Source organism: Gymnodraco acuticeps, unplaced genomic scaffold (genome assembly GCF_902827175.1).
Source record: "Gymnodraco acuticeps unplaced genomic scaffold, fGymAcu1.1, whole genome shotgun sequence".
In the NCBI taxonomy this organism is placed as follows: Eukaryota; Metazoa; Chordata; class Actinopteri; order Perciformes; family Bathydraconidae; genus Gymnodraco; species Gymnodraco acuticeps.
The window spans coordinates 121,657-148,719 of record NW_022990700.1 but is presented as its reverse complement, the minus strand read 5'-3'; the positions used below and the strand labels follow the sequence as shown (position 1 = coordinate 148,719).

At 41.0% G+C, this 27,063-nt stretch overlaps 1 protein-coding gene across 1 annotated transcript; it reads right to left on the bottom strand.

Moving 5' to 3' along the window:
* Positions 1 to 372: 372 nt before the first annotated feature.
* pdgfrb (platelet-derived growth factor receptor, beta polypeptide) lies at positions 373 to 26,796 on the bottom strand. Its single transcript, XM_034231189.1, has 23 exons — positions 26,198 to 26,796; positions 17,408 to 17,482; positions 16,537 to 16,854; positions 16,047 to 16,304; positions 15,211 to 15,341; positions 14,516 to 14,675; positions 13,432 to 13,612; positions 12,331 to 12,446; positions 12,067 to 12,190; positions 11,732 to 11,943; positions 11,267 to 11,361; positions 11,007 to 11,139; positions 10,017 to 10,121; positions 9,224 to 9,334; positions 8,323 to 8,479; positions 8,007 to 8,173; positions 7,436 to 7,548; positions 6,390 to 6,512; positions 6,085 to 6,196; positions 5,174 to 5,273; positions 4,967 to 5,072; positions 2,956 to 3,242; positions 373 to 1,737 (listed from the first exon to the last, which is right to left on the bottom strand). The coding sequence occupies exons 2-23, from the start codon at positions 17,454 to 17,456 to the stop codon at positions 1,599 to 1,601; spliced, it is 3,297 nt and encodes a 1,098-aa protein (XP_034087080.1). The 5' UTR covers positions 17,457 to 17,482; positions 26,198 to 26,796; the 3' UTR covers positions 373 to 1,598.
* Between the last annotated feature and the right edge of the window lie 267 nt (positions 26,797 to 27,063).

The window sequence follows — 27,063 nt, the reverse complement described above, 5'->3', positions numbered from 1 at the left end:
TGTGTGTGTGTGTGTGTGTGTGTGTGTGTGTGTGTGTGTGGAGGCGGATCAGCCCATCACGCTCAACAAATTAATGTGCCAGTTCCAACTTGCCACAGAAAGGCTTGATTCTCCCGAGACATCCGTTGAGGTGAGACTAATCAGTTCAGGCTTTTCATGTTTAGCTTACAGGCCAGGGCTTCTGACCTACAGTAGGTGTCAGAGAAAGGCCCTATAGACTGTAGAGGGAGGAAAGTCCATATTAAGATGAATAAAAGTCATTGTTTGTGCAGTGTTTAGAGGGAAACAATAGATGTTAGCAGAGTAAGACATTCAGTGAGAGCTACAGAATTCATAGAATAGTCACACAAAAAACTCACACTTCTGCTGCAATTATGATAATACACATTTATTGTCACATTTACAACATACAATGGCACATATAAAAAATACATTTGTAAAGAGCTTTGGTACCGTAGCTTGTGATACAGTGATCTTGTGCATTTTAAAATTGCTACAGAGAATGATAATGTGTGGTGTTTAATGGTGGAAATGGTGTGAGGGAATGCTATACAACAGAAGACTCAAAGCATCATTTAACATGTACACAAACAGCAACAGTACAATAACTCTATATATCAACAATAGCTGCAAGATAAAGATCTTTAAAAGTTTATACAAAGGCACTCATGCATGCCGTCTTGTGCTAAGGCAGTGATACGCTGTATTACGAGTTTGAGAAAGTCACCTGTGGTCACAGAAACTGATTTACTGTAACAGCCACATGATTCTCAGTTGGACTATTCCCCTTTTTTGTGTCGAGAACATTTACTGTATAACTTCCTTATGAAAATCCCAATTTGTTTCTTAATAAAGTGCAAATCTGGCACAAAACTATGAATTAAAAACAAGTATAAAATTCACAAAAACTCATAAACGTTTCATATAAATCTAAAAAAAAGAAGCTAAAAAAACATCATTATGGAATATGTAACTAAAAAGAAAGTATTTCTCATAGTAAAACAGTGCATGTAGATTCTGTCTGTATTTCATGTCCTGGAAATAACATTTTATAAAAATATTATAATACAGTGAACACAGCTACTGATCGTACTTCAGGAAGAAATGTAACATAAAGTTCAAATTAAATGACTTAATGATAATGATTATCACTTAAATGTGAACTACACATTGGTCTTGTTTGAACAGTATTTCTGTACATTTGTTTATGGTTTGTTTATATTGTTGTGCTAATCATTTTGTGTTATTCAGTGGTTGTGAACAGTTAAGGGTGATATAAAACAGTAAAGGCCTTAAAAGACACACATGGCTAAGTATTTTTTAACTAAAAAGGCACATAAGTCTTTACTGACTGTAAACTGATAAGAGTGTGAGGAGAGTACCTTATCTATATTATCCCAATCTTCCATGAAATGCCTGGAAGATAACATCCTGCTCATTATTGGTAGCCTCTTAAGTTATAGAGGTACTAAGTTTCATACAAAACTCAAAAAAGGGTAAAACTTCTCTAGTGTTTAGAGGAAATCATGGTGGCCTCCCAGGATTAAACATTTAATTTCCCAGCAAAGGGTTATTTTTCTCGGGGTTCCTAGACATGGCTACAAGAAGCTGTCTTCTACCTCGGGCGTCCCGGAGCAGCCCAGCAGAGCGTCTCTCTCGCTGGTGTCCTCCGGCCGGTCCTCTTCTGGGAGAGTGTCAGCCGACATGGAGTCAGTCTCCTCCTCCAGAGCCAGAGAGCTGAGGGGGGGGGGGGGGGGGGGGGGGGTGGGGGGGGGGGGGGGGGGGGGGGTGGGGGGAGACAAAACACATACTTACTTTGTGCAGTTTTATACAAGAAATAGAAACACAGTGTTCATTAATGTCTGTGTGTGACCTTGGCAAGTTCCTTCAAGACCCATTTCAAATAAAAAATAAACATTCTGAAAAAAGCATATAATTTGGCCGACTAGAAAATACATAACTGGATTTGGATGGAATGCATCCAACACATTATTTTCAATGTTGCTAAAAAATACATTGACATTTATTTTGTTAATCAACAAATTCTTTGTTTACTAATTAATAAACTATTTCAGCTTTTCATACCTTTACCGTTATTAAGCCTGTTGAAAAATCTTGTTATCGATTTGCCTATGTACTGAATATTTCTTATTATCCCCAGCATGCGTGAGAGCGATCATGTGTTTGGTTGTGTCTGTATCTGTCCGTCTGTCCGCAGCTAATCTCACATAATACATGAGCCATTAGCCTAACGTTGAACCGGAGCATGTACCGGCTCATTCCATACCCGATATGTTATATAACCTCTAAAGTTAGGCAAAACAAGAGATGAATAAATCTCTGATTTTGTTATATTTGCCACAACCTTGACTAATAGGGTCAATTATAGGTCAACTTTTCAATATTTTTGAGGGGAGAGGGAGTCACACCTGGCGGAGATCTACTCTCTACTGAGTTTACTTTTATTTTAAGATGCTGCCTGCTGTGTTATTGTCATGAGTCTGTGGTCCTGGACCAACACCGCTTGGGGTCAAATACCTCAAATGCTAACCACAATGTTAAAGGTTCAGTGTATAGCCCAAATGTAAGCAGAAGAATCGCCCCACTGCCAACATTTAAAACACAGGGATGGAATCTGCTATCACTCCTGAACTGATTTGCTGCTTTAAACAAACAGACTAATACTTTACAGTCCATGTTCATTATTAAAAACACAAACTGTAAATATATCTGGATTTATAAAAGTCAAATATTTACTTAGGCTTTAGAGCCAACTGTGCTTGGCTGCATGTTTATATCTGCCTCCATAATGCAGCTATTGTCTCAGCTCAACATCTGGATGAGTGGGTGTGTGGTGGAAAAGAGAACTGCTCTTGTATAACAAATACATCCTCATCTTTATTCTCCCCAGCATTTGGCTCACATCTGCAGCATCTTTTTTCAGCAGCTCTGTACCTTGCAGGGCTTTCTGATGTGACATCAGTGAAAACGTCATCGGGCTTGGGGTCTGGGATGGGGATGATGTATTCGTTGTATGCAGTTACGACTTCCTGTGTGTCTGCCTCTTCTCTGAATTCTCCGGGGCCCGGGCTCTGGGTGTAGGGGTCCGGGGGGACGTAGTGCGGGGGTGGGGACCCGAAAGCTGGGTTGCCGATCGGAAAGGGTGAGGAGAGCCTGGGTTTGGTGCGGGTGACTGCTGGATGGTCACTCTTCAAGAAGCTGTCATTGACTTGGCTGTATTTCTGTTGCCAGGGGACACATTTTTGGTATTAGAAATGAAGAATCAATCCATCATCAACAGTGTGAGGTTGTAGAGTGCATCTTCAGGACATTGAGCACTAAAGAGCAGAGGTGGGAAGTAACAAATTAGATGTACTCAAGCACTGTACTTAAGTACAATTTTGAGATACCTGTACTTTACTTGAGTATTTCCATTTTATGCTACTTTGTACTTCTACCCCACTACAATTCAGAGGCAAATCTTGTACTTTTACTCCACTACATGTATTTAATACCTTGAGTTACTTTACAGATTTGGATTAATGATGTGAAATATAATCACTTAAATCAGACTTTAGTTCCACCTGGAGTAAATCCACAAGCTACCCTGCAGCATACAAGTAATTCAAACTAGCTGCTCCTTTACCAGCTTTGATAAACACATGAATTAATCAATAATTATAATCACACATAAAATAAATATTATTCTGAAATGGTCCATCTGCATAATGAGTGGTTTTACTTTTGGTACTTTAAGTATATTTTGATGCTCACATTCTTTTATTTTTACAGTAATATTTTGAATGCAAGACTTTTACTTGTAACAGAGTACAAGATCTGAGATCTTCTCCCACCTCTGCTAAAGAGTTTACATCACAGCTGTCAAGACTGTTTACTTTAAGAGGGACTGACTGTGAGTGACTCAGGCCCTGGCCACACGAGGACGAAAACGGTCGTTTGCATTACTGTTTAGTGTCATATAGACCGTTCGGCCACACGAGGACGAGCGCATACGGCACTAAACCACTGCGGAAACGATAACGGGTCCCAAGGTGGATAGAACGGCATACGCAACGCTCTGGGGGGTCCAACGGCTCCGTGTGTACGCCCTATACGATCATTTTCTGATAATGATGAGGCAATAGCCCCGCCTCTCCCCACCTCTGCTGCTCACCCCCGCGTCAAAGTAAACTGCACACTGAATTCAGATTATTTATCTTTCTCTCGATATGGACCTAAACGCGAGTGAAGTCTAATCTGACAGGACGGAGACACCTCTCAAACTACCTAAACTAGTTATACATATGTTTATTTTTACTGTCGGCCGGGTCACTCATTACTGGATCAGCTGCTGCATGAAACATACACTGACGCTGTCCGAAGAGAGGGAGGAAAAAGAGAGGCTCCATGTGTTTTATTATTATATTATATAGATTCGTTATTCATTTGTTTTAAAGCTCAATCAATAACAAAGAAGACCTTTGACCGGCACTTTAATAATTTTGTCCGGAAGATTTAAACTTTAATACACGTTGACTGGCGAAAAACTCTGCCCGGTTCCCTCGGCCCCCACCGCGGAGAATAAACAGAAGGGCAACCATGACAACCATGCTTCTTCGCTGCTTTTGTGGAGGAAGTTACAGCGCCACGTACAGGCTCCTGCATATGTACTGCAGCTTCTCCAGCGGTTGGAGCTAAACGGAGCTGTCTCGTGTGGACAGACACTATCCGGTGAATATTGCGTGTGGACAGAAGCTTTTTTGCGATTGCGTTTGCGTTAATCCTATGCGTTTAGCCGTTTTCGTCCTTGTGTGTCCTTGTGTCCTTGTGTCCTCAGTAGTTGGATGAATTGTAGATAACCTGATTTAAATAACATTTGAAGATCCAATATGTATGGTATAACGTTTTGAATCCAAGCTCACATATCAGACACCCTGGAATCAGCATTAATGTTTAAATAAAGTACCTTTTTGTAGCTGTCGGTCAGCATATTCCCAACACTTTGGACCAGAAAGGAGAACTCAGGCCTACTTTCAAACTTCTCGTCCCAGCACTTCTTCATGATTTCATAACTGCAACATAAACAACAAACAGTTAACAAATGTCTTATTCCAAATGTGTGTCTGAGTTCCTGGAGAGGTAAGATTGGTGGCGAGGTAACAATGAGACTCACACTTCATCGGAGGCGTGTGCAGGTTTGGACATTCGGTAGCCTCTCTTCAAAGCGCTGTAGAACAACTCATTCATGGGCAGATCAGGGTAGGGGGTTCCTCCTGCAGACAGCATTCAAACGTGATGTTATTTACATGTATTATCTGAGATGAACGGCACCATCTGATTACTTACATTGCTTTTATTGATTGATTTACATAACAAGTAAACCTATTCAATAAAAACACATGAATAGTTTCAAAACGAAATAACCTTAAACTGTAGGAGTGCAGAGAAAGCTCGATTTATATCTCAAAGTCAAAGTCCATCAGTCTGGAAGACAACATGTTCTGACCCAGATCTGGAAGAAAATGGATCTCTTATGTCCAATGAAAGTGTGATTCAGACGGGGAAGCGCAGAGAATCTTTGTTCATCACTTACAGAGGCTGGATTGTGAGCATATTTTCCACCACTTGAGTTTAAGATGCATATGTAATAAACTGTCTCCTTTGTTTTCTTAGTTTCCAAAAATCGTGGGAAGATTTCTTTTTTTTTTAAGGAAATGCTAATTTCAGAGATTGTCTGTGCCTAATGGGGTTTAGACCTCTTATGAGTGTTCACACAAACTGCTATGTACTTTCAATCTGATATGAAATTCGTTTTGCATACACACATTTACTGTCATTATGGACGATAAGAATATATCATTTACAGTTCCCCAGAAGTATGCAGGGGGTTTTGTTTGTATGAATTAAAGAGGATTCAAGCTGATAACATCTGTACAATGTGACCTATAAAGCAATAAAGAAGATGAATCCCTCTTATTGTATGTGCAAACTATTTGTGAGTTGGATTTCTGTTAAAGGCTTCTTGTGTGTTAGTGGTCTTTTCTGTGTGTTAATGTTGGTCAATATGAGTGTGTTAGGACTGACCCAAAGAGAAAATCTCCCAAAGAAGGATGCCGTACGACCACACGTCGCTCAGGGTGGTATACAAATTATGGAAAATACTTTCTGGTGCCATCCACTTCAGGGGCAGGAAGGTCTGGATGAAAGAAATTAGAAATTAGAAAGTCCAGCAGTTTAACATATATTCCAAAATGCATTTATTTGCTAGAATTGTGGAACCACAATGATCTTATTTTGCGGAATCTTATTTAGATATAAAGCACCTTTTAACTTAGTTTCAAATATAATCCATTACTCTACGTCATATTCATTTAGCAGTGGCCACTTACGCTGCCTTTAGAGATGTAGTTGGAATCATGCATGATGTCTCTGGCCAGGCCGAAGTCGCAGATCTTCACCAGTTTCCCCTCGCAAATCAACACATTCCTGGCAGCGAGGTCACGATGGACGCACTGTGGTTGGATAAAATTAAAATAGTTGATTTTACACTTTTGTTGGTTTAAAATAAACAAACAAGATATAAACTGTTACTTCATGATTTGAAGAGGTGCTGGTAGGTGAATTATTTTTATTTTCAGACAGTGCCAGGCTAGCTGTTTCCAGTCTTTATGCTAAGCTAGGCTAACTGGCCGTTCCTTTTTTTAATATGTTTATTTTCTATCTATCTATCTATCTATCTATCTATCTATCTATCTATCTATCTATCTATCTATCTATCTATCTATCTATCTATCTATCTATCTATCTATCTATCTATCTATCTATCTATCTATCTATCTATCTATCTATCTATCTATCTATCTATCTATCTATCTATCTATCTATCTATCTATCTATCTATCTATCTATCTATCTATCTATCTATCTATCTGTGGTGGACATAAACTAATGAATTACATTACATAATTACAATGTTATGGAATTTATACTTGAGTAATACAATTTTTATATTTGATGCTTATACTCCACATCAATTCAGAGCCAAATATTTTACTCTACTACATTTATTTGACATTATTAGTTATTTAGAAGATTCAAATGAATAAAAAATATTAAAATCCACATTTTATTTTTGTGCTTTACTTTTGCTACTTTAAGTATTTTGATATGCACTATACACACTATACTACACTACACTACACTACACTACACTACACTACACTACACTACACTACACTACACTACACTACACTACACTACACTATATACTATATACACTATAATGTCAACTTTTCAGAAGTCATTCATTACTGATTATAGATGAATCACCATATTTCACTCAGTGTGGCACTATCCATTTCAATGTGGACAAATCCACAGAATTTCGAGTTAGCCTTCAGCTACATATCAAGCAACATTCTTTTTAATATCCTACATTCTTGGAGGCGAGGAACTCCATCCCCTTGGCGACTTGGTAGCTGAAGCCCAACAGATCGTCATATGTGAGGGCAGAAGAGTCACTGATGAACAGGTCCAATCTGCTGCCACCTGAACACGAATACAAGGTGAGACAATAGACTTGGTGAGGAGCATCTCATGAATGAAGACATTGTTTTGATGTTTGGGGGGGGGGGGGCTGTCCTGTGACTGCATGGGCTGAAATGTAGCTCACGCCTTTCATATGGAGAAACATTTACAAGGACTTTTGATCAAAGACCGTAGAGTATTCCAACTGTATTAATTGATTTATGAGGCCTAAACAACTCATGTGTTCATGAAAAGCACTATTTGAAGCTCACTTATTAAAACTAGAGCTTTTCACACATAAATATCTACCAGAACTCTTCCATTGTGGGCAGCAGAAAATAAGTGGTGGGAGTCACATACTGTACTTCAAGAGTAACTCCCTTGTTTCCTGTGCATACTGAATTCTTCACACTTACTTTCATTTACAACCCTGGAAAATGAATTAGACTGTTGTGACTTAAATCAAAGTAGAAACAAACCTTGTTCCTGATAGATGTCATGCTGGTAGGGAGACTCGTATGGAGAGGGTTGGATGTCTGCATACTTGATGGTGTCCATATGCTCCTGCATGGGCATGTAGATGGAGGGCTCATCTTTACTCATGTCCATGTATCCTCCGTCACTCTCACTCCCAAAGGACACATAGCTGGAGGGACACATGAAGTGATAACTAAACAGACATAAGTCTATCTTTCTCATGTTTCTTACTCATATCAAACTTATCTGGGGACACATGTGTTTCCATGTCTTTGTTTGTGACAGCAGAGATTTCTTGTGTTTGTCTGTTTTTCTCACCCTTTCCTCTGGCTGAGTGGAGTGCTTCCTCCGGAGATGAGGCAGCTTTCATCCTGGTTCTTCTCGGCGTAGTTCTGCAGCAGGCTGTGCTTGTTCCTGTGCAGGTAGTCCACCAGGTCGCCATAACGACAGTACTCTGTCACCAGATACAGAGGGCCTGGTTGGTGGAGAAGGAGAGCCGCAATTAATTTTCATACAACAAAAATACACATACAAATGTTTTTATTAAGTTCCATGAAGTTGGTAAATACTAAGGAAAGCCTTTAAGATAAGTATATGGGCTTATTAAAATAGTCTTTTGCCTTTTCACTTGAAAGAAATCCTTAAAATAATTAAATTGTGCACTGATGCAATACCATTTTGTATAATTACATACAAAGCCTACTCATAGCAAGTTAAAAATAAACATCTAAATGACATAATTAAGAAAATACTACAAAGCATTGCACGTTTTATTTGTTAGCAATCTTGTCTGGAAATACATTCTTCTTTTGTAACATCCTGTAAAATGGTAAATCTAAATAATATCCATTTATTTAGCCTTCTCATACTATACTTAACTTTAAAAACTTAACTTGGGACAGAGATTAACCTCAAAAGTAGGTCACACATGAGGAATGGTTGCTTTTTCACCCATGTATTGATATTCCCTTTTAGAGAACATTTGAATGAAAAATGTATTTATGTAGTTCACGGACAGAGAAAGGGTCACAGAGGAATAAACAAGCCAACATTTCTCTGTTGCCTTTGCAGAGTCATCAACCAACTGAACCGCCATGACGGTTGTAGGAAATGCTCACAGCTGATTTCATTTTCATGGGTTGTTATACAAACCATGAAATGCACTAATTAATCATCTGCGTTAGCACAGTATAGCACTAGCACTCCTTGTGATGTTTACCTTGTTTGGTGCAAGCTCCCAGCAAATTCACGATGTTGAGGTGTGGGCCCAGGTGACTCATTATCTTCAACTCTGACATCAGAGCCTGAGTCTCACTCCTCCTGGCTGTAGCTGGATGGTGAGACAGAGAGAGGGAGATGTATACGATTTTATTTTACAACTGTTATTTACCCTCAACCACCCTTCATTCTACAATGTTACACTTATTTTATTTTACAAGTACTGCTTACTTAGTTAGAATTCCATTAATGTGTACTCCTGTAAGTTGTAATCATTTATTTGATGATATTTCACTTTGTCATTTAGATTTGTAATGTGTGTTGGAGATTTGAAAACATGGTCCTGCAAGTACAATGTTGTTTGGGAGTTTCCTGAAAGACATGTGTGAGTATTTAAATAATATGTGCATGCCTTTTTATCTTATAGTGTATCATCTATACTTTGCTGTAACAATGTAAATCCCCCTCTGCAGGACGAATAAAGGATTTCTGATTGTGAGTATAGGTCAGCATGAGGCAGGTGTGAGAACAGGAGACCTGAACACACTGAGAGCAGGACACACTGTGTTCTTTCCAAACATTCAATGACCTGTTGGCTGAAACTCAGACCAGGCTGGCAACCGAACTAAAGACCAGCAGGCTGCTCTCTCTCTCTCTCTGGGCTCGCAGGAACAAGGCGCTGGTGTACCAATATCCGACAGCTACTGTATGCAGGGGGCTCTGCTGTGGTCTCTATGTTATTCACACAAGTGCGCACATGGCTTTTGACTGGGTTTTTACATTGTATGTCTTACATTTCAACATTTTCACCGCAACCTTTGTGCTGGACTGGGAATGAGTGAGACCGTACGCAGTTGCCTCAACCACCCTGCCAAAGGCTCCTGATCCAAGAGTGCGACCTGAAACACAAAGACAAGCTCAGTGGGACACAGTGTGAATGGAGCACATGATAGACCTGAAAAAGAAGAGAGATCCACTCTGTTCATTCAAAGATCAGTGTAAACACATTTCTCTGGTAACTGGCCTGAGCAGGTTACAACAGATAAAGGAGTTTAACCATGGAGGGCCTGAGTGAGCTTGGGAAGCTCCCTGTCTGTAAGGAGCAGTTGACTATCAACGACACGTCAACAGACACAAAGAGCTTCAAAATGAGGACGGATTGGTGCCAAGAAAACAAGTTTAACAAACCTTACTTAGTATTCTAGCCTCCCAAACCACCAGCAGCACCAAAGTGACCTGCTGATGCTGCAAACCTGTTTCTTTGTTTTTGTCTAGCGACCTACTAAAGGTCTAAAAGTCTGTTTATTCTCATTTAACAAGTGATGTGGACACAACAACAACTGCAATGACTTGGACTTCAAGACCAACATTATTATGTAATTAGATTATTATCATAATTGTATCAAATAAAATACAATTTAACAAAGTAGTAAAAAACAAAACAATAAGCAACTAAAAAGCATGATGATTACATTAATTAATATTATTCTTACACATACAAATAAATAGAATGGTTAATGTATTTTATACATGCCAATGCAGGCTTATAATGCAATCCAATTGTATTGATTTTGTATTTAATATATATATTGCTAACTATATTATATTTATTTGTGAAATGTGTCTTTCATGTATTTTTCTTTGGATGAATTAAGTGGTATTCATCCATGTTTATGAAGACATTTGAAATAGTTTACTTATATATTTTTTATTATTATTATTTTAGTGTCTCTTTAGAGTCAAATAAAGGATGGCATTTTGTCTCTTTTCATCTGAAGACTCACCCAGCACCAGGTTGTCTCGTGGCATCTCCCAGGCCAGGTCATAAGGCAGGTGGATGGGATCCACGTAGATGTACTCGTGCCCTTCCTGGCTCACAGACTCTATCACTTTCCATCTGATCTCATAGCGAGGTTTCTGAGAGCACAGAGAAAAACACTCATGTTGGCGAATAAAAAACACCCTGAGATTTCTGTACATTTTTACTCGCTGTACTTTGTATTTACTAAATTCTAAAGATTGAGTTTGTGACTTTGTTTCTCACCTTCCTCCATACAGCAACGAGGATGATGATGGATATGATAATGATGACCACTAAGGCCAGAACAGCAGCCAACACTGCCACCTGGTAGTACAGCGCTGCAACAGGCAAACAAAGAACATTTAACAAAGCTGTCTCATATTCTCAACAAACACAAAACTTCACTTTATAAACATGTTTGCAACGCAAGTTACACGAATATTCATAGCTTCAGTGCAACAACACATTAATGCAGGTTGTACTGTGTCTCTGAAATGCGACTTCTCAAACAGGTGTTTCACCGGACCACCATGTTTGTTATCTTATACTAAAGCAGTATATTGGACATTGGCACAGTACTAATTGTAAATGACCTTAGACTACTTTCAGAAATGTCACTTTCTTTCAAGGATTCAAATATATCAAAGGCTGTATGGACACTGAGATATAAAAGACAAAGAGGTGGGACATTCTTCTGTTGACACCTACTGTTGGACACCAGTTTGACGTCTCTTCTGTCGAGGAGTCCGGCCCGGTTGCTGGTCTCGCAGCGCACCGTCACCTGCTGGGGCTTGTGGAAGGTCACCTGGCTCCGCACCTGGCTTGTTTTACGAGTGTCGTTGTAGCTCACGTTGGTCCGGATGCTCACCACCTCTGGCTCTGCTATCAGAGGCTGCCACACCTCCGTCTGGTTGCTACACCTGCAGCAGGACAAGGGAGTGAGTGGACAGAGTCAAAACAAGTCAAAGCAGACACACATCATTTGAATTGAATGAGTGCGGTCAGCCTCCTGGTGTTTGTAATGTGATGAATGTGGGACTCACTTGTGCATGCTGTCACAGCTGTACCACTGGATGCTCGGGACTGGGACCCCCTCAGCGACACAGGTCACCAAGTGTTTCTTTCCAGGGAGGTGGTGGTCCGTCAGGTCTTTAATCTGAGAGGGAACTACACACAGAGGGAGCAGCTGCCATTAATCATTGCTGACATGGATACAAACATAGTATTTCAAGTCAAGCTGCAGTTAAAAAAGTTAAACTATACAAGAACGCATTGTATGATGTGATATTCCTCAAACAGCCACTCACCTTGTACTTCCAGGTCGAACGTCACTTCCTTTGTGTCATCTCCGTTTGTGACCAGGACGCTGTAGAGGCCCTTCTGCTCCGTCCTCACCCTTACCAAGGTTAGAATAGTGACATACCTGAGGGAGAAGAGATGGTGAGGATATTTATAAAATAATAATGATTATTTATTGCTTTTTTTCAACAGAAACATTAAGATTCATATGGACAAAATGAATCATGTGCATGCTTTCAGTTTCTATGAATATATTACTTTGTTTAGAAATAGGAATCTATATTAGCTTCTTCTGGGTGTCCAAACTCATTTATAGATTATTATCCAAGAAGACCCTTTTTTGTGACCAAACATTCATTCGTTTGCCTTTTTCCTATCCTGGACGAGACACCATGTTTAAAAGGTTCAAGCAACTGAAACATTGTGTTTACACGGCACAACACATCCAAATTCACTCAACTAGGAAATCACACATGTATACCAAATGTGCACACATTAACATTCCCATAGTGACATACCAATTAAATACAGAGATAGGAAAAGTATTTAGACATAGAAGAACCCAAGATAATCACATCACATTTCCAGTGGGATCATAAAAAAACCAAACCCTGGCATAGTGTTGTTATGTTCTTTAAGAGTTGTCATGTCTTTTTTCTAATTCAGCAGAGTTTATCCCTAGAAAAATACAGTCACATCTGTTTTTTTTTGTTTTTATGTATGGGCTTGTGGTTGTCTCCAATTTGTGAACCGAGCATGCGGATGATATTTCACTTTGTCTCTTTGATTCTGAATGTGTGTTGGAGATTTGAAAACATAGTCCTGCAAGTATACACGTTGTTTGTGATTTTACTGAAAGACATATGTGAGTTGTGACAGGTATCCTGTGCTTATGGTTCCAGTGTGATGAGTGATGGAGTGGGCCCTCTTGAGAGTATAGAGTTTCTCTCTGCAGAGGCCTTATCTGGTGACGACTGACAAGAGCTGCGCGCCTCCGGAGGCTGTCACCCTAACTGAAGTGCTAACTTCTTAAATGGATCAACTTGTAAGAGTTCTATAATTAGTTTTATGGTATGTAGGACATTTTTTATGGATTCGGTTGGTCTCACCTGATCTCATGCTCTTGTCTGGTTGTGATGGGTTTGTGTCCCTTGATGGTGGCCCCGTCTTTGCTCCAGCGGACCTGAGGGGGAGGGTAGGCTTCAATCTCCACCCTCAGCTCCACGTTCTCCTGCAGCCGGGCTGAAATGTTTTGTTTCCGAGCCGCCTTCACGTCCACAAAACCTCGCTCTGAGCAAAGAAAATAACATCATTAGCAACAAAACATAAATGTCACACACTGGATCTTCTGCATCAAATCTTATTATGTAATTCTCCGTAGGTTTAACACAAGAAGCTTTCATTCAGTAGTCTAGTAATCCATTGTAAATATAACATTATTAATTGAATTATAGTAATATTATTGATTATATTTAAGTTGGTAGAGACAGTACTGGAGTGCTGCTGTTGGTTGCTGACCTTCTGTGGCCAGACACTATCTGTCTTTTCCACTGACATGTCCAGAGACCATTACTAAACTGTCTCCATGGAGCATGGCGGCTCAAGCTATTCAAGGATTTCATAAACATAACACACCTCGCTGCAGAAAGAATAAGCATTCACAGACCCAGACGCACACTCAGTGACTGTCAAGAGAGAATATTGGCGCAATGAACCCTGTTTTTATTCACCCTCAAGTTGCAAGATCACATATTGCTTTGATGCTGAACTTATTGAGGGTTTATGTTAACATAGGCTCAGTTTCTGCAGTGGCACAGGGATGTTTAAATCTGGCCTGCGGTCTTTCGACACATGTCATCTTCCCCTTTCAACGATGTCATTCTGCAATAAAGGCTAACCTGGTCCAAAAAAGAAAAAGCTATACTAACATTTGTCTACCTGGAGTTTATTCCCATAAGTCTAAATATAGATCAGCTGTACCCCCTTGGTCTGTTATTCAAGGTATCACTCAGGGCATCCGCACCATGTGAACAGAAATAAACAGAGGTCCTCTTCATTTCCTTTAAAAGAGAAACCTCTTTCACCTTGACTTGAAGAGGTTTATATAATAAACGGGATTTCTCTCTGTCAGTGAAACACAATAATAATCCGTCCAGCATCAGTTTGTTTTAGTTTTGTGTGGGTTAGGCTGACCGAGCACAGTGATGTTGACGCTGGCAGAAGCAGTCTGGTCTAGGACAGGCTCGTGGACATGGCACACGTAGTTTCCGCTGTTGGCCACCGTGGCGTGAGGGAAGATCAGGAAGGAGCGCATGTTCATGTTGGGCAGGACGTCTGTCAGCGGCTCGACATCCTTGAAGAAAATGGAAATTGATAAGAATGTGACATTTTAATAGTTGAATGATCCTGGTTGAAATGTGCAATGTTGCATCTACAGTATGTATTTGACTGCTCTATGACATTCTGTAGGGTTTTTCTTTATAATGAAAACTTTCAACAACAACAAAATCAAAAAAGAAAGAAAGTTGAATATGATCAAAATGTGAGTGATCAGCTATCTGCATAGTGAGCAATCATGAAGTAATGTGTTGTTTTATTTTTAAATATTTGAATTCCTCTAGATTCTACATGTTAGTGAGTTTTCTGCCTTCCTCAGTTTAAAATCTTAAATGAATCTGAAAAGCTGAATATTTTTATGATCCCAGAATGAATTCAAAAGAACAGACCATTATAATACCAACACCACATGTTGTCAGAAGAATATCACAGGGGGAAACAAATTGAGGTGTGTCCACATCTTGATACCATTAGGGCTTGGTCCTGAGGCCCGAGAGTGATCAGGAAGGGAATGCTGAACAAAAGTGTGTTTCTGCTCCACTCCCACTCACCTCACTATTGGGCATATCCCAGGAGAAATCTGCTATCTCCACTCCGTGCACTGTGCAGTTTACAGTCAGCGGTTCGCCCTGCTTCAGGACGGTGTTCGACGCATTGATGTAGACGTCGATGGCCTCTGGGACTGGAACGGGAAGAGGGAGTGTGGGGGAGGAGGAAGAGGTGATGATGTTATTAATCAAAACAATATGTTGAAAAGTGTCCTTCACAACTAATCAATCACATAATTGTTCAAAAATATACCCTCAACTTATATCATTATCTCATCAGTATTAGTCAGAACTGAACATTGTAGCTGGCTCCAATATTGAACAAAAACTCTAAAGCTCCACAAAATCAAAAACATGTACTTTTAATTTCTCTAAACATGATGTGCAGCATTTATGTGTGATCTAGACATATTATTGCACACTGAGACCAAAGACCCAGTATTTACCTCATTATCTCCTCACTTTAAAGAACTCACACACCCTCTAGTAGTTTTTCAGAGAGAGTTGTAAAGTGACCAAAGCTCCTGTGTAAGTATGGGAATGGATGAAACTTTTGGACTGACAGATAATAATTTGGCTACCAAACTTGTACATAATGCTGCACAAGCTGTTTGAAGAGATCTGATGCACATTTTATGAGTCATTTTATGGCGCTTTAAAAAGATAGACCCATTAACTTTAATAGTGTGGGTGAAGGCATACATTGAATTAAAGGGGCCAACTATGTGTGTGTGAGTTTTCTGGAGTTTCAGCACACACAGGGTCGAGTCGATAATGAACACATTTTTATCTTGGGAAAAGTTGTTTCTCTAACTGAACTCTTTAACCTGAACACTCACTGGTAACGCTGTAGACGTAGAAGGCCTGAGACTCCATCACCTCCCCGTTCATCTCTCCACGACACACATAGGTCCGTTCCTCCAGCGGTGCCTTGTACCCCTCGCTGGGGACATACAGCCCCCTGATGGGCTGATCAGTGTCCCTCTCATACAGGGTGACGTTGATGTCAGGATTGCTCACCACACAGGGGACGGTGCTCTCCTCACTGGTCTTTGTAACCATGCCGTGGGAGCGCTCTATGAACCACACCTCAGGGTCTGCAGAAAAACACAATCTGATTGATTATATACTCTAAATCATGGATACAACTCTAAGTGTACTATATGTTGTCACTTTACCACACTACAAACCACATCAGTGTGGAATTGAGACAGCTATATTTTATTAATGAGATACAGTCTTGTTTCCACTACACAAGACATACTGAGTCAATCTTAAATTGTCTTTGATGTACAGTAAGGCAGCTCTTACAGGAAACTGAACCAGTACCTGGAACAAAAACAGCCACCTCCTTAGTTTCTCCAGTGTGTCGGTCAACACACAGATACACCCCTGTGTGCTTCCAGCTCATGTTCCACAAGCTCAAAACACTGGATGTGATGTTGCTTTGCACAATTTGGTAGCTAGGACCACCATTTTGAACTTGTTCCACTTGGCAGTACGGCACATCGTCCCTCTTGAACTCCCAGGTGGTTTCCCCTGAGCCGGAGCAGGTGAGGTTGAGAAAGGAGCCTTCAGCCAAGGTGAGCTCTTTGTCATCGGGTGAGATCTCTACACAGCGCAGCTCGGTGCAGAAATACAGGAGAGCTGCAGTTGGCACAACAAGAAGAAAGGTCAGGTTGGAGGTCAAAGAGGCAGCAGCATGAGGTCAAAGGTTAAATCAACAATACATGGCAGATCCTGTTCTATCTCTAAATGTTGAAGGATATGAGCTGCTGGAGAGGAAATGTGGGAGGATAATGATGCCTTGTCACTGACAGATGTATTGCAAATGACAGAGGTTAGTTTAAATGCATCAATGAAATAAGTAATCCAAAAATAATCAATAAAGTGTCTTTATATATATATTTATATGTCTATATTAAAGTTTCCTGTACTTTATAACTTCATACACTGAATAACATTTTTGGAAATCTACCCCCCTACCCAACCTAAAGAACATATTTCATACTGTTGTGTTAATGTAATGTTAAAGTTACAACCATGCATATATTAAGTTTTATTTGGATGCTTTTACTTTTGAAATCTGTAAGATACAAAGCTTGCATATAGGCTTGGCGTCATGCTCTTCGCTTCCCTGCAAAACAACCTGCAGTCCTGTTTCAGATTTCCATTTGTGTTTGTTTATTGAAGCTCTCACCTGTCACTGTGACCGTCAGATGAAGCGTGGATGCCGTCCCCCTCCTCATGGTAAAAGCATTCAATGCACTTTATTCTGCAGGACAAAAAGAGTGATGACAATGCTGATTAACCTTCATGTACCCTTAATGGAAATGTTACACCCCCACATTGCCTTCAAAGTAAATGTTTCAAGAAGAAAAAAGATCATTCTGTCAACAAAATATTCAAAAACTGCTGGTTGACATAGACCCCACTCAACCCAGCACAACAGTTGACATCTCTCATGAGGCTTCATATCATGATGGATTTATTCCTGTCCTCATGAGCTTTAACAGGTCAGGCAAAGCAGGAGTTTAGATATTAAATCACATTTTAAAAATTGTTTCCATCAAAGTAAATGCTCTGCTCATACTAAGGAAACAACATATAATTAGTATGTCGTCAAGCTGCTTTCTTTAATGGTTTCTGGTCGTCAAACATGAGTCTGAGGTGCAGATGCAGTTCACTCTGGAGGTATTTTATGCCTCGCTGCACCAGGACAGAGCGACAATGTCTGTTTCTTTTTGTTCCCGGTTCACCGGCATTCTGCCCACTAACAAACGGGTCACTGTGTGCAGCTTTGCAACACGCTCACTGGCAACAACGCTGCGTCCAAGCTGTGCTGAGCCATTAATTGGTTTTGTTGTATACAAAAGTGAAAATGAGGGCATTCACACAAGCTGCTGACACAGTCGTGTACTCATGATTCTGAAAGTTGCTTAGGTTTTGATATATTAATAGGATATCATGTTGTATATCAACTTGATATCAGTGTTATTGGGGTTAAAGGTGAATAATACTTACTTTGCCATCCTCCCATACAAACATTAACCACTGTTACCATTGCCAGGAAAAAAGGCAGAAGGAGAGATTGAGGAGGGGAGGAATGGTTTGTTATTATGTTTGGGATGGGGGTTAAGCCTTGCAGCAAGCACACGTCTGGAAACAGTTAAGGATGGATCACAGGCCTGTACGCAAGAGGGTGGGAAAGAGAGTGAGGGCGGAAGAGCGTGCCTTGGGAAGAGCGAGGGTGGAGGAGGAAGTGAGGGAGGGAGGCAGTGGAAACATTGTGAAATGTATCTTGAGCAATCTTAACCCATATAACGTTATTACTCGATAATTCATTCCAATTTTACAACTTCTATTTTAAGAAATGTGACTATCTTTAACCATTTTGTTTGAGAGATTACATTTCTCAATCTTATCTCAAACTTTTAGGTGATTTGCTAATATTCATTGCAGTCCAATACACAGATTTAGTGATGGCTATTTTTAAGAGAGGACAGATGATTCGTCACTGTGGTAAGAAGTTCCATGACTAACTAATCAAAGCTAGTTACTCAAACCAGAGATACATGTTGTCTCTAAATTAACTGCCTAACTAAACCATAACCTCTTGAGTTGCTCCAAAAACATGACTGGTCCATTTCCTCCCCAGCCTCCTGGTTCTAATAAAAAGGGGTGAAGGAGAGACATTTTCTCCTTTGTGTCATAGTCCGCACATACACACATCCTAACTTGCACATGTGCTAAAGCACACACACACACACACACACACACACACACACACACACACACACACACACACACACACACACACACACACACACACACACACACACACACACACACACACACACACACACACACACACACACACAGTTCAAGTTCCCACAGTATATCTCTGGAACTTTCCCAGGAACGCTGATACACTTGGGACCCTGCTGGTGATGACGGTGGGAGCAGGGGGGGCCACCTTCTCCCCGGGGGCCCCAGCAACAAGGGACAGTCCACTGAGGAAGCCATACATCAGCGCTTACGAGAACCATCGTGTCAGGGACGATGATTCTGAGCGACAACAGCCAAACGCGGCGACGCCAAAGCCATGTGTCTCTTGGCAGCATGAGGACTAACAAATCTTATTGTGACTGGCTGCTGATTCTATTTCTGCTTAGCCAAGCCAAAGAGCTACATTAGGGCCACTGCAGGATATGAGTTTACATCTGAGATCAGCAGAAAATTGAACAAGAAACTAGGTGTGTTCAAATCTTTTTTTGAGGTCTTTGAAAAGGACGGAAAGATAATGTTTGGCTACCGCAACATGATGAGGTTTCATGTTGACCAATGGGCAGGGGGGGGGGACTTTGAGCAGAGAAGGAATTTGACCCTCAAGATATGATGAGCTGACAAGGATCAGAGGGCCATAGAGAGCCAGACGAGCACTTTAAAGAGTTAAGAGAGTGAACACTACAGCAATATTTAGCAAGTATTTGGAACATCAAAGTCAAAGTCTGTCTGCAAGGTTATCTTAAGAAACTGTTGAAAACATTTGTTGTGCTTTGTCACGGTTATATCTTTGATTTGTTTGAAGGGGTCAGGACACAAGTCAATCTGGCAAGCAGCTTTGACAGTATCTCAGTAACTTTGACTTAATAAAAACAAGTGGTAGCAGTTTGACACGTAACAAAACGTGTTGTTTGTAGCAGAGTCAAAAGTGGTGCTTGAGGATATTTACAGCTAGAAAAATCCTTGATATTCAAAACTCAAGTCAGGTCAAGTGGCTTTCAATCTAAGGAGCTTGTGGAGGGTCTTAAAGATCTGCATTTTTTTTTCTAACAGAGATGTTTATTTATGTCTTTTTAATCTTTGAAATGGGACACTACATTTCTGAAATGATTGTGGAGGTCAAAAACAAACAGTGTTTATGTAAGTGATGGCACAGTAATCGCCTTGACGGATAAACTGTTATCCCACTGTATATGTTTTCCCACAGATGCTGGGAATTTGGTGGCTGACTGACCCCTTTCTGGTTTTGATAAACAACGCTGCTACACTCAAAGTGTCACAAGCTAATGAGGAAGAATGCTAAAATCGACCTTAGCGGGACACACGCAGCCCACGCATAGCCCCACAGCAGCCCGTAATCCCACTCCTGGGATTATCTATATATACTGTAGCTACATGTTTTATTCAAACATCTGGCAGCGATGAAGCAGTCCTCGATGAGGTGGGAACTGCTTTGTGAACCACGTTTGCAGCCAACTGTTTGCTCAAGTGGGTCCCAAGGGGGTTGCATTTAGAAAAAGTGTAATCTATAACAAAAGAGGAGAAAGATGTCCAAAAAGCAGCTGGAGAGCTCTTGACTTTCTTGTGTGGGTGTGAGGCTGCGATGCATCACTGACACAGCAGACCACCGCAAAAACTAACCAAATACTCATGGAGAAAACAAGAGATGTCACAATGAGTAGAGGACAAAACGAAACTTCTAAAAGAGGAAAAACAGTTTTAAATAACAAGCTGCAGAAAAAGATGTAAACACACAATCAGGACTGAGAAAAACAAAAACAGATAGCAGGAGAAAAACGAACTGAACAAATACATATCGACATGGAAGAACTTAACCAATTAGACAAATGACAAAGCATGACAAATCAACGCACCACAAAAACACCGCACACAGCACCAGACTTGCCGACATACAGAATACAATTGATATGAAACACCACATTAAAGCACAGAGTGAGACAGCAGAGGGAGTGCACACACAGCTTACATCACACACACACTGATGTTTACTCAGTGTACAGGAAGCTGTTATCTGCAAAAAAACTTCTCTAATTTAGCGGTCACTTGTTTCCAATGCAAACAATTATTGCTCAGATAAAACAATCACTGAACACTAAAGCTGCAGTGCAAAATAAATGCACTCTTTTAGCTTTTAGAAGGATGTGAAGTTGTGTTGGCCTATCTCTGAACAGCAGGACTTTGGCAAGCTCTGTGGGAAAAAAATGACCCAATGAGCCTTTGCTAAAACAAACCTCCATTTTTATCACGGAGCAACCCCCCTGAGACAAACCTTCTGGTCCCTCTGCAGCAGACCCACAATGCACTTCACCCATCCCAGGCACCCTAGCTGTCCCCCTCTCTTGGCTAATACACACTGTACTTTGCCAGAGCTGTAATAATGAATGATGAGCCACAGGCTTATGAGTAAAAGGCCGTTTCAGCGCAGAGAGCACACATGTCATCAATGTGCTGTCAGAATTTTCTAAGTTACTGTAAACAGGAAATGTGTGCAGTCTGTTTATGGAGCCTGTGTTTGTATCATAAAAATCCATCTTTCATATTGAAGAAGGAGAAAAGAAGACAGTTACACTTCCAACTTGTGAGCTATGAACATTTTTAGTTTTTGCAGAAATGTCAGGGCCTCATAAATAGGTTAGATTCCATGTGTTTGTTCAAAGCACTTTTCGAGCCATGTGTGCCATAAAGCTGCAGTAATAGACTTTTTCTGCCAGTTCCGGTGACCTTAACACTTAACAGAAGTTCCATGGAAATGGAGCACATTTTTTTAAAACAGTTATTGGTGTTCCCTAGTCAGGTGCTATTAGGCAATTACATGTTAGACGCTTTTATCCATAACGACTTACATTCTCAATACTGTGGGCAATCCCCACAGGAGCAATTTGGGGTGAAGTGTCTCAGGGACACAACAACATGCTGACTGCAGTGGGGTTTGAACCTGTGCACCTCTGATCCGAACACCAACGCACTAGTCCACTGCGCCACAGCCTCCCACAATAAGATAATGTAATAAAACGCTTGCCATTCAAATCTCAAACAATGAAAACAGAAAACGTTCACACATGGCATTTACGCTTCTGTCATGACCATCACAGTCTCCTCTTTGGTCCCAGATACAGATGTGATGTTTGCCTCTTTTTGATATTTATGTGACATGCAGATTTCTTTGCTAATGACTTTTCCCGATCTGAAAGCAACAATCTGAGGGGGGCTGCAGAGTCAGGAGATCTCTCTCTGTTGTTTAATCAATAGAAACATGGAATATATACATATACGTAAAACATCAATAGAGACGTGCCACATATTTCTAAACTCAACTTGTCTGTGTCACAATCGTTTTGGCAAACAATGCGAGACACATTAATGCTGAAATGAAGTCTGACATTGTTATTGTGATAGCTGCAGTGGCTAACAGCATTAGTTTCAGTTTGATAGATATGTCTCACTTACAGTGAACCCAAACAAGAAGCTGCCGTTCACAGCACTTTGAAAAATTATGTATCATCAAAAATGTATCCTGTAACTTTAGAGCTGGGAGCTGCACTAAAGCCACATAAAGTTTGCAATATCATATCCTTGTTCTTTAAAAAAATGAAGTCCCTTACCGTTACTCCTGTTGATTAACCCCTCTGGTTTCATTTGGTTCAGCATTAGGACACAGTGACTGTGAGTGGTCTTACCTCAGCAACCAGAGTGACTCTGTACTCATGCTGAAGCAACACATGTTTGGGAAACTGTGGATTTTGGTTTGCTGCCTTTCAAACAGGGTTGTAAATGCTGTTTGTAGTGGCGGTGGGGGGATGTGAAGGGCTTCTGGGTAAAACTGACGGTTGTAGAATGACAGCCTTGGATGTGGCTAGTGTTTGAAATCAGTTTAATGGTCTAATTTTCGACTCATTTGGGAACCTAAATGAGGGAAAAATAAATAAAATGACAAAAACTAAAGCAGCTGTTTTCATTGAAGTCATGTCAATTTTGCAGAACAAGTCAGGGTTAATCTGAGTGTGCTTCGTCCCAACCCCAGCTAATGCAAACCACCAATTGGGAATAAGGGGATATCAGGTATATGTGCTAGCATAAGCAACAGCACATCCTCCCACGCTATTTTGAGACCTCTGCACCCTCCTTTTTCCTGCACACCGGCCATCACCCCAACACTTGAGGGTATAAGCCCCTCAACCTGCCCCGTGAGAAATGGAGGACGCCTACACACACTTCCAGTCCATCTGACACACCCACCCCCCGTAAAGTTAGAAACAGCTGAATACAATTAGTCCTGACTGGCTTTACGTTCCACTCCCTAAACTCAATAATGTTGGAAGGAAGAGGAAAACGCAGGAAAAAAGTGACAGTGAAGCATCACTCTGGCCTAAATTATTCAATGTGTGCAGATTTAGTCAAATTTAGCTGCAAAACAATCTTGGAAGAGGTATTTTGGGTATTGACAAATCATATAACTGTTGCTCAAAAATTTTACCACATTTCTCATAAACATAAGACAACCTGAGAGAAATACAAACTAGTCTCTGTTTTTCATTGTGTGGAATATTCGTATCTTGGAAAAGCAACGGCTGTTTTTCTTTGTCCGCCTGTTTCACTGCAGTACATCACCAATGCTAGCATGTTTTTGTTGGACCGAGGACAGCAACAACTCTAGAGAGAAAGAGTGGAGCTTTATAAGGATCTGATTGAAACATAACTTCCTGCTGAAAATCTGGATTGTTCTATGGTTATGGTGAACAGGCTTTGTTTTTGTTGATATATTTACCACAAGAGTTGCTATTGTCTTTCTGTACAGCACATGCAGTGGACAGAACAGAACATTATTTCCCTCTGCAATGTAGTTTAAATGTAGTTTGCCATATTTACAGTTTGTACAGCCTTGAAAATGACCTCTTTGCATTTTAAGAATGATTTCATGTGTGATATTATAAATCATAAAGAAACACTTCCTCCAGGAGTTGTCCTGCAGAGGTCCTGTGTTCTCTGGCTGAGGATGAGATGCAGCTGCCTGTCAGCTCTGTGAGTGGGTGGGAGAGAAATAAGGAGAGAAGGAAGGCCAGATGGACGGGCCGCTGTACAGGATGCTGCATCACAGCTCCACTTAGTCTAGCTATGTGATTCAAATAATAAGTACCACATTTAAGAATCAGTGACCCATAGGCACGGCAGGGACATGAGACTGATATGATTTCTAAGAACCAACAGCTCAGTTGAAAAGTATGAGGGGTGAATTATGAATCAGCCAATAAGTGACTGAGTCAGAGTGTGAGTCAGACACTGCTATGTCTAAAAAAATGCACTCACCAATAAGAGTCAGAATAATCACGTGATAACATTTCTGATAGCTCTCTCTGCATTACTTGTTAAACTCTAAGCTGCATGCTGATCTGAACAACGTCACACTGGTCTTCAGAGCCCGGTTGCTGAACAGCTGTTAGTTCCGCTCAGAGTAGATAAATCACAAGAGGACAGAAAAAGGATGAATGTGTTTCAAAACTTGCTGCTGAGTGCAGGCTGTTACATATCGGCACATGTGAGCCAAGCCAGACTCCTGGCATGTTGTCTGCATGGTCATAATGTAAAGCACATTTTCTGAGAGCGGCTGGCATGTGGAGAGCCCGGAGAGCCAGGAAACAGCTGATGACGAAGGATTAGGTCTGGGCTGCGCTGCATCGGGGCCGGGGAGAAGAGCTTCAGTACATACCAGCAGCCTGACGCACAGGAAGAAAAATCCCCAACCGTCCACAGACACATAAAACGTCACCATGTTTCACAAACCCAGTGCAATAAAGATCTGTCAAGAGTGTATTCCCTGGTCCTGTGTTCAGCAGGAATCATCCGGCTGATAGTTAAACTATGACATGAATGCAACACCGTCTATTGCCATTGATGGTAAAGTATGACATGTATGCAGTTTCCCAAAAGCTCATCTAGACGACAGCATTAGACAAAGTCTGCACCGATATATCCACAAAGCCAGAGAAGATCAAAAACTTCAAAAAGAAACTCCCAACTGAAGGAGAGCAGCAGACACAAAAAACATGCCAACGTTGTTTTGACTTCAGTCTGAGCTAATTCAGAGAGGTCATCTGTATGAAGATGATGAATGTGCAGAAAAGCAACCCAACAACTTAACACCACAGCAGCCGCACATAGTAGGGAAGTCAGGAAGCTTTCAGGTGCACAACATATGGCGGATTAGGGAGAAAAGACATCCATGTGTCTGCCATGAAATAGCTCACATTGCTATAATGTTACTCATGCCAGGCACTTAAACCTTCTCCTGTGATGAATGAGAGGGGGTCTCTGCGTTCCTCAGACAAGACTGTATCACTACTTTATGAGGCTTTTCCTTTTTCAAAAGGATGGCCGAGTCTTTAAGTTGGGAATTGAGGTTGCTATCATTAGGAGATCCAGAGGATGCAGAGTGACTAATGCCGGGACTGATATCAGTACACAGCCACGGCTTTTCAATAAGCTTCTCAATGTAGCAATAGACAGAGGATTGATTCTGTTAGGGCCATCCACAAGGGAGGAAAGAGACTGATGGTCTAGCGCCAGTTCACTCAGGGTGACTGAAGAGAGCTGTATAAACAAGCCCTTTAGCAGCGGAGCACAAAGTGGAGCACATACAAACAGCTTGTGCCATAAAGACCAGTGTGTGTGTGTTTGTGAGACCCTGGGATACCTTGTCTAACACATTCTCTAGTGAGAAGGTAAATATTGTTAAAGTTGCGCTAGGTAAATAATGAAAAGGTGTCTATGTGCAGAGATGCAAGCCGTCACTGTGTTGATGTTTGAACAGGTTGCTCACACTCTTTCACATTGTAATTCCTGTTGTGTACACATGCAAGTATGTGGAAAACAAATACCGCCAACAGAAACACATTAGCACTAAGTAGCAACAACATCACATCAAAACAGACATTACTTTTTTTGTCTTCAGCTGATGAACCTGCTTATTGTATCACTTTAAATCAAAGGTAAACATGCAGTACAGAGCTGTAAGGATGAGGGGCATCCTCTCTGACAGACAGACATGTAATCTGTCACAGTGGGTTAATGCAGGCTAAGTGCATTTTCACCACTTTGTACAGTTCATCTTCATTTCTGTCAACAGCTGTCAAGCACCCATGACTAAAAGTAAAATCTTTAACAATGACAGAGAAACAAGATCTCTTACCTTCAGAGTGATCCTACAAGTGTAGACTTCCCTCTCTGTCCGAGGAGTTTGTCTGCCAGCAGTCGGTCCCCTCCTTCTGAAATCAGAGGAAAGACTTCCAGCTGGTTGTCTCTACAGGGGCTGCTGCCTCAGATGTATAGATCCCTCAGATGTTCAGAGTCTGAGGTTAATCTCCGCTGTCCCGAGAGTCCGCCGGATGAGGTACCGCTCTGAGCCCGGCTGTTTGTTTGGTCAAATCACAGCACCACAGGGGGCTCCTCTCCTCTCTCACACTCTGGAAAAGCCTGCCCACTGCTCCTAAAGACTGCTGTAAGTTTAAAAAGAAGTGTCCTCAATGGCTCACACACATACACACTCCCCTGACAGATTCACACAGAGGAGGGGGCCGCTGGTCCAGCCCGGCTGTAGCCAGAGTAAGAGTGAGTTGGAGAGGGAGGGAATTGTGAGTAGGAGTTTAGAAAAAAGCTTTAGAGGGAAGTTTTAAAAAGGAGTGTAGGGGGAAAGAGAAAAAACAGAGGGGGAAAACTTCAAATACAGATTGAGTTCTGCTTGTTGTTCTTCAGTAGCAGCTCAGAGGTCCCGGCTGGAGTGATTTGTTTATGAATGGGGTGGCAGGCAACTGGAGGTGAACTGAGACGGTCTCTACTGGCAACAGGAATCTGGACCGCATCTAACCCCTCCATAAAACAACAAACACAATCAAAAGGAAGGAGTGAGTGAGAAGCCCAAGCTGGAAAAAAAAAGTTTTGGCAAAGCTCATGGTGGCCTGCTTTAGAAACAAACATAGAAGTCTCCGTTTCTCAGGAAAATAACATCACTTACAAAGTCCCGCTGCAAGAGTCAGGTGTAATAGAGGTTAAACACAT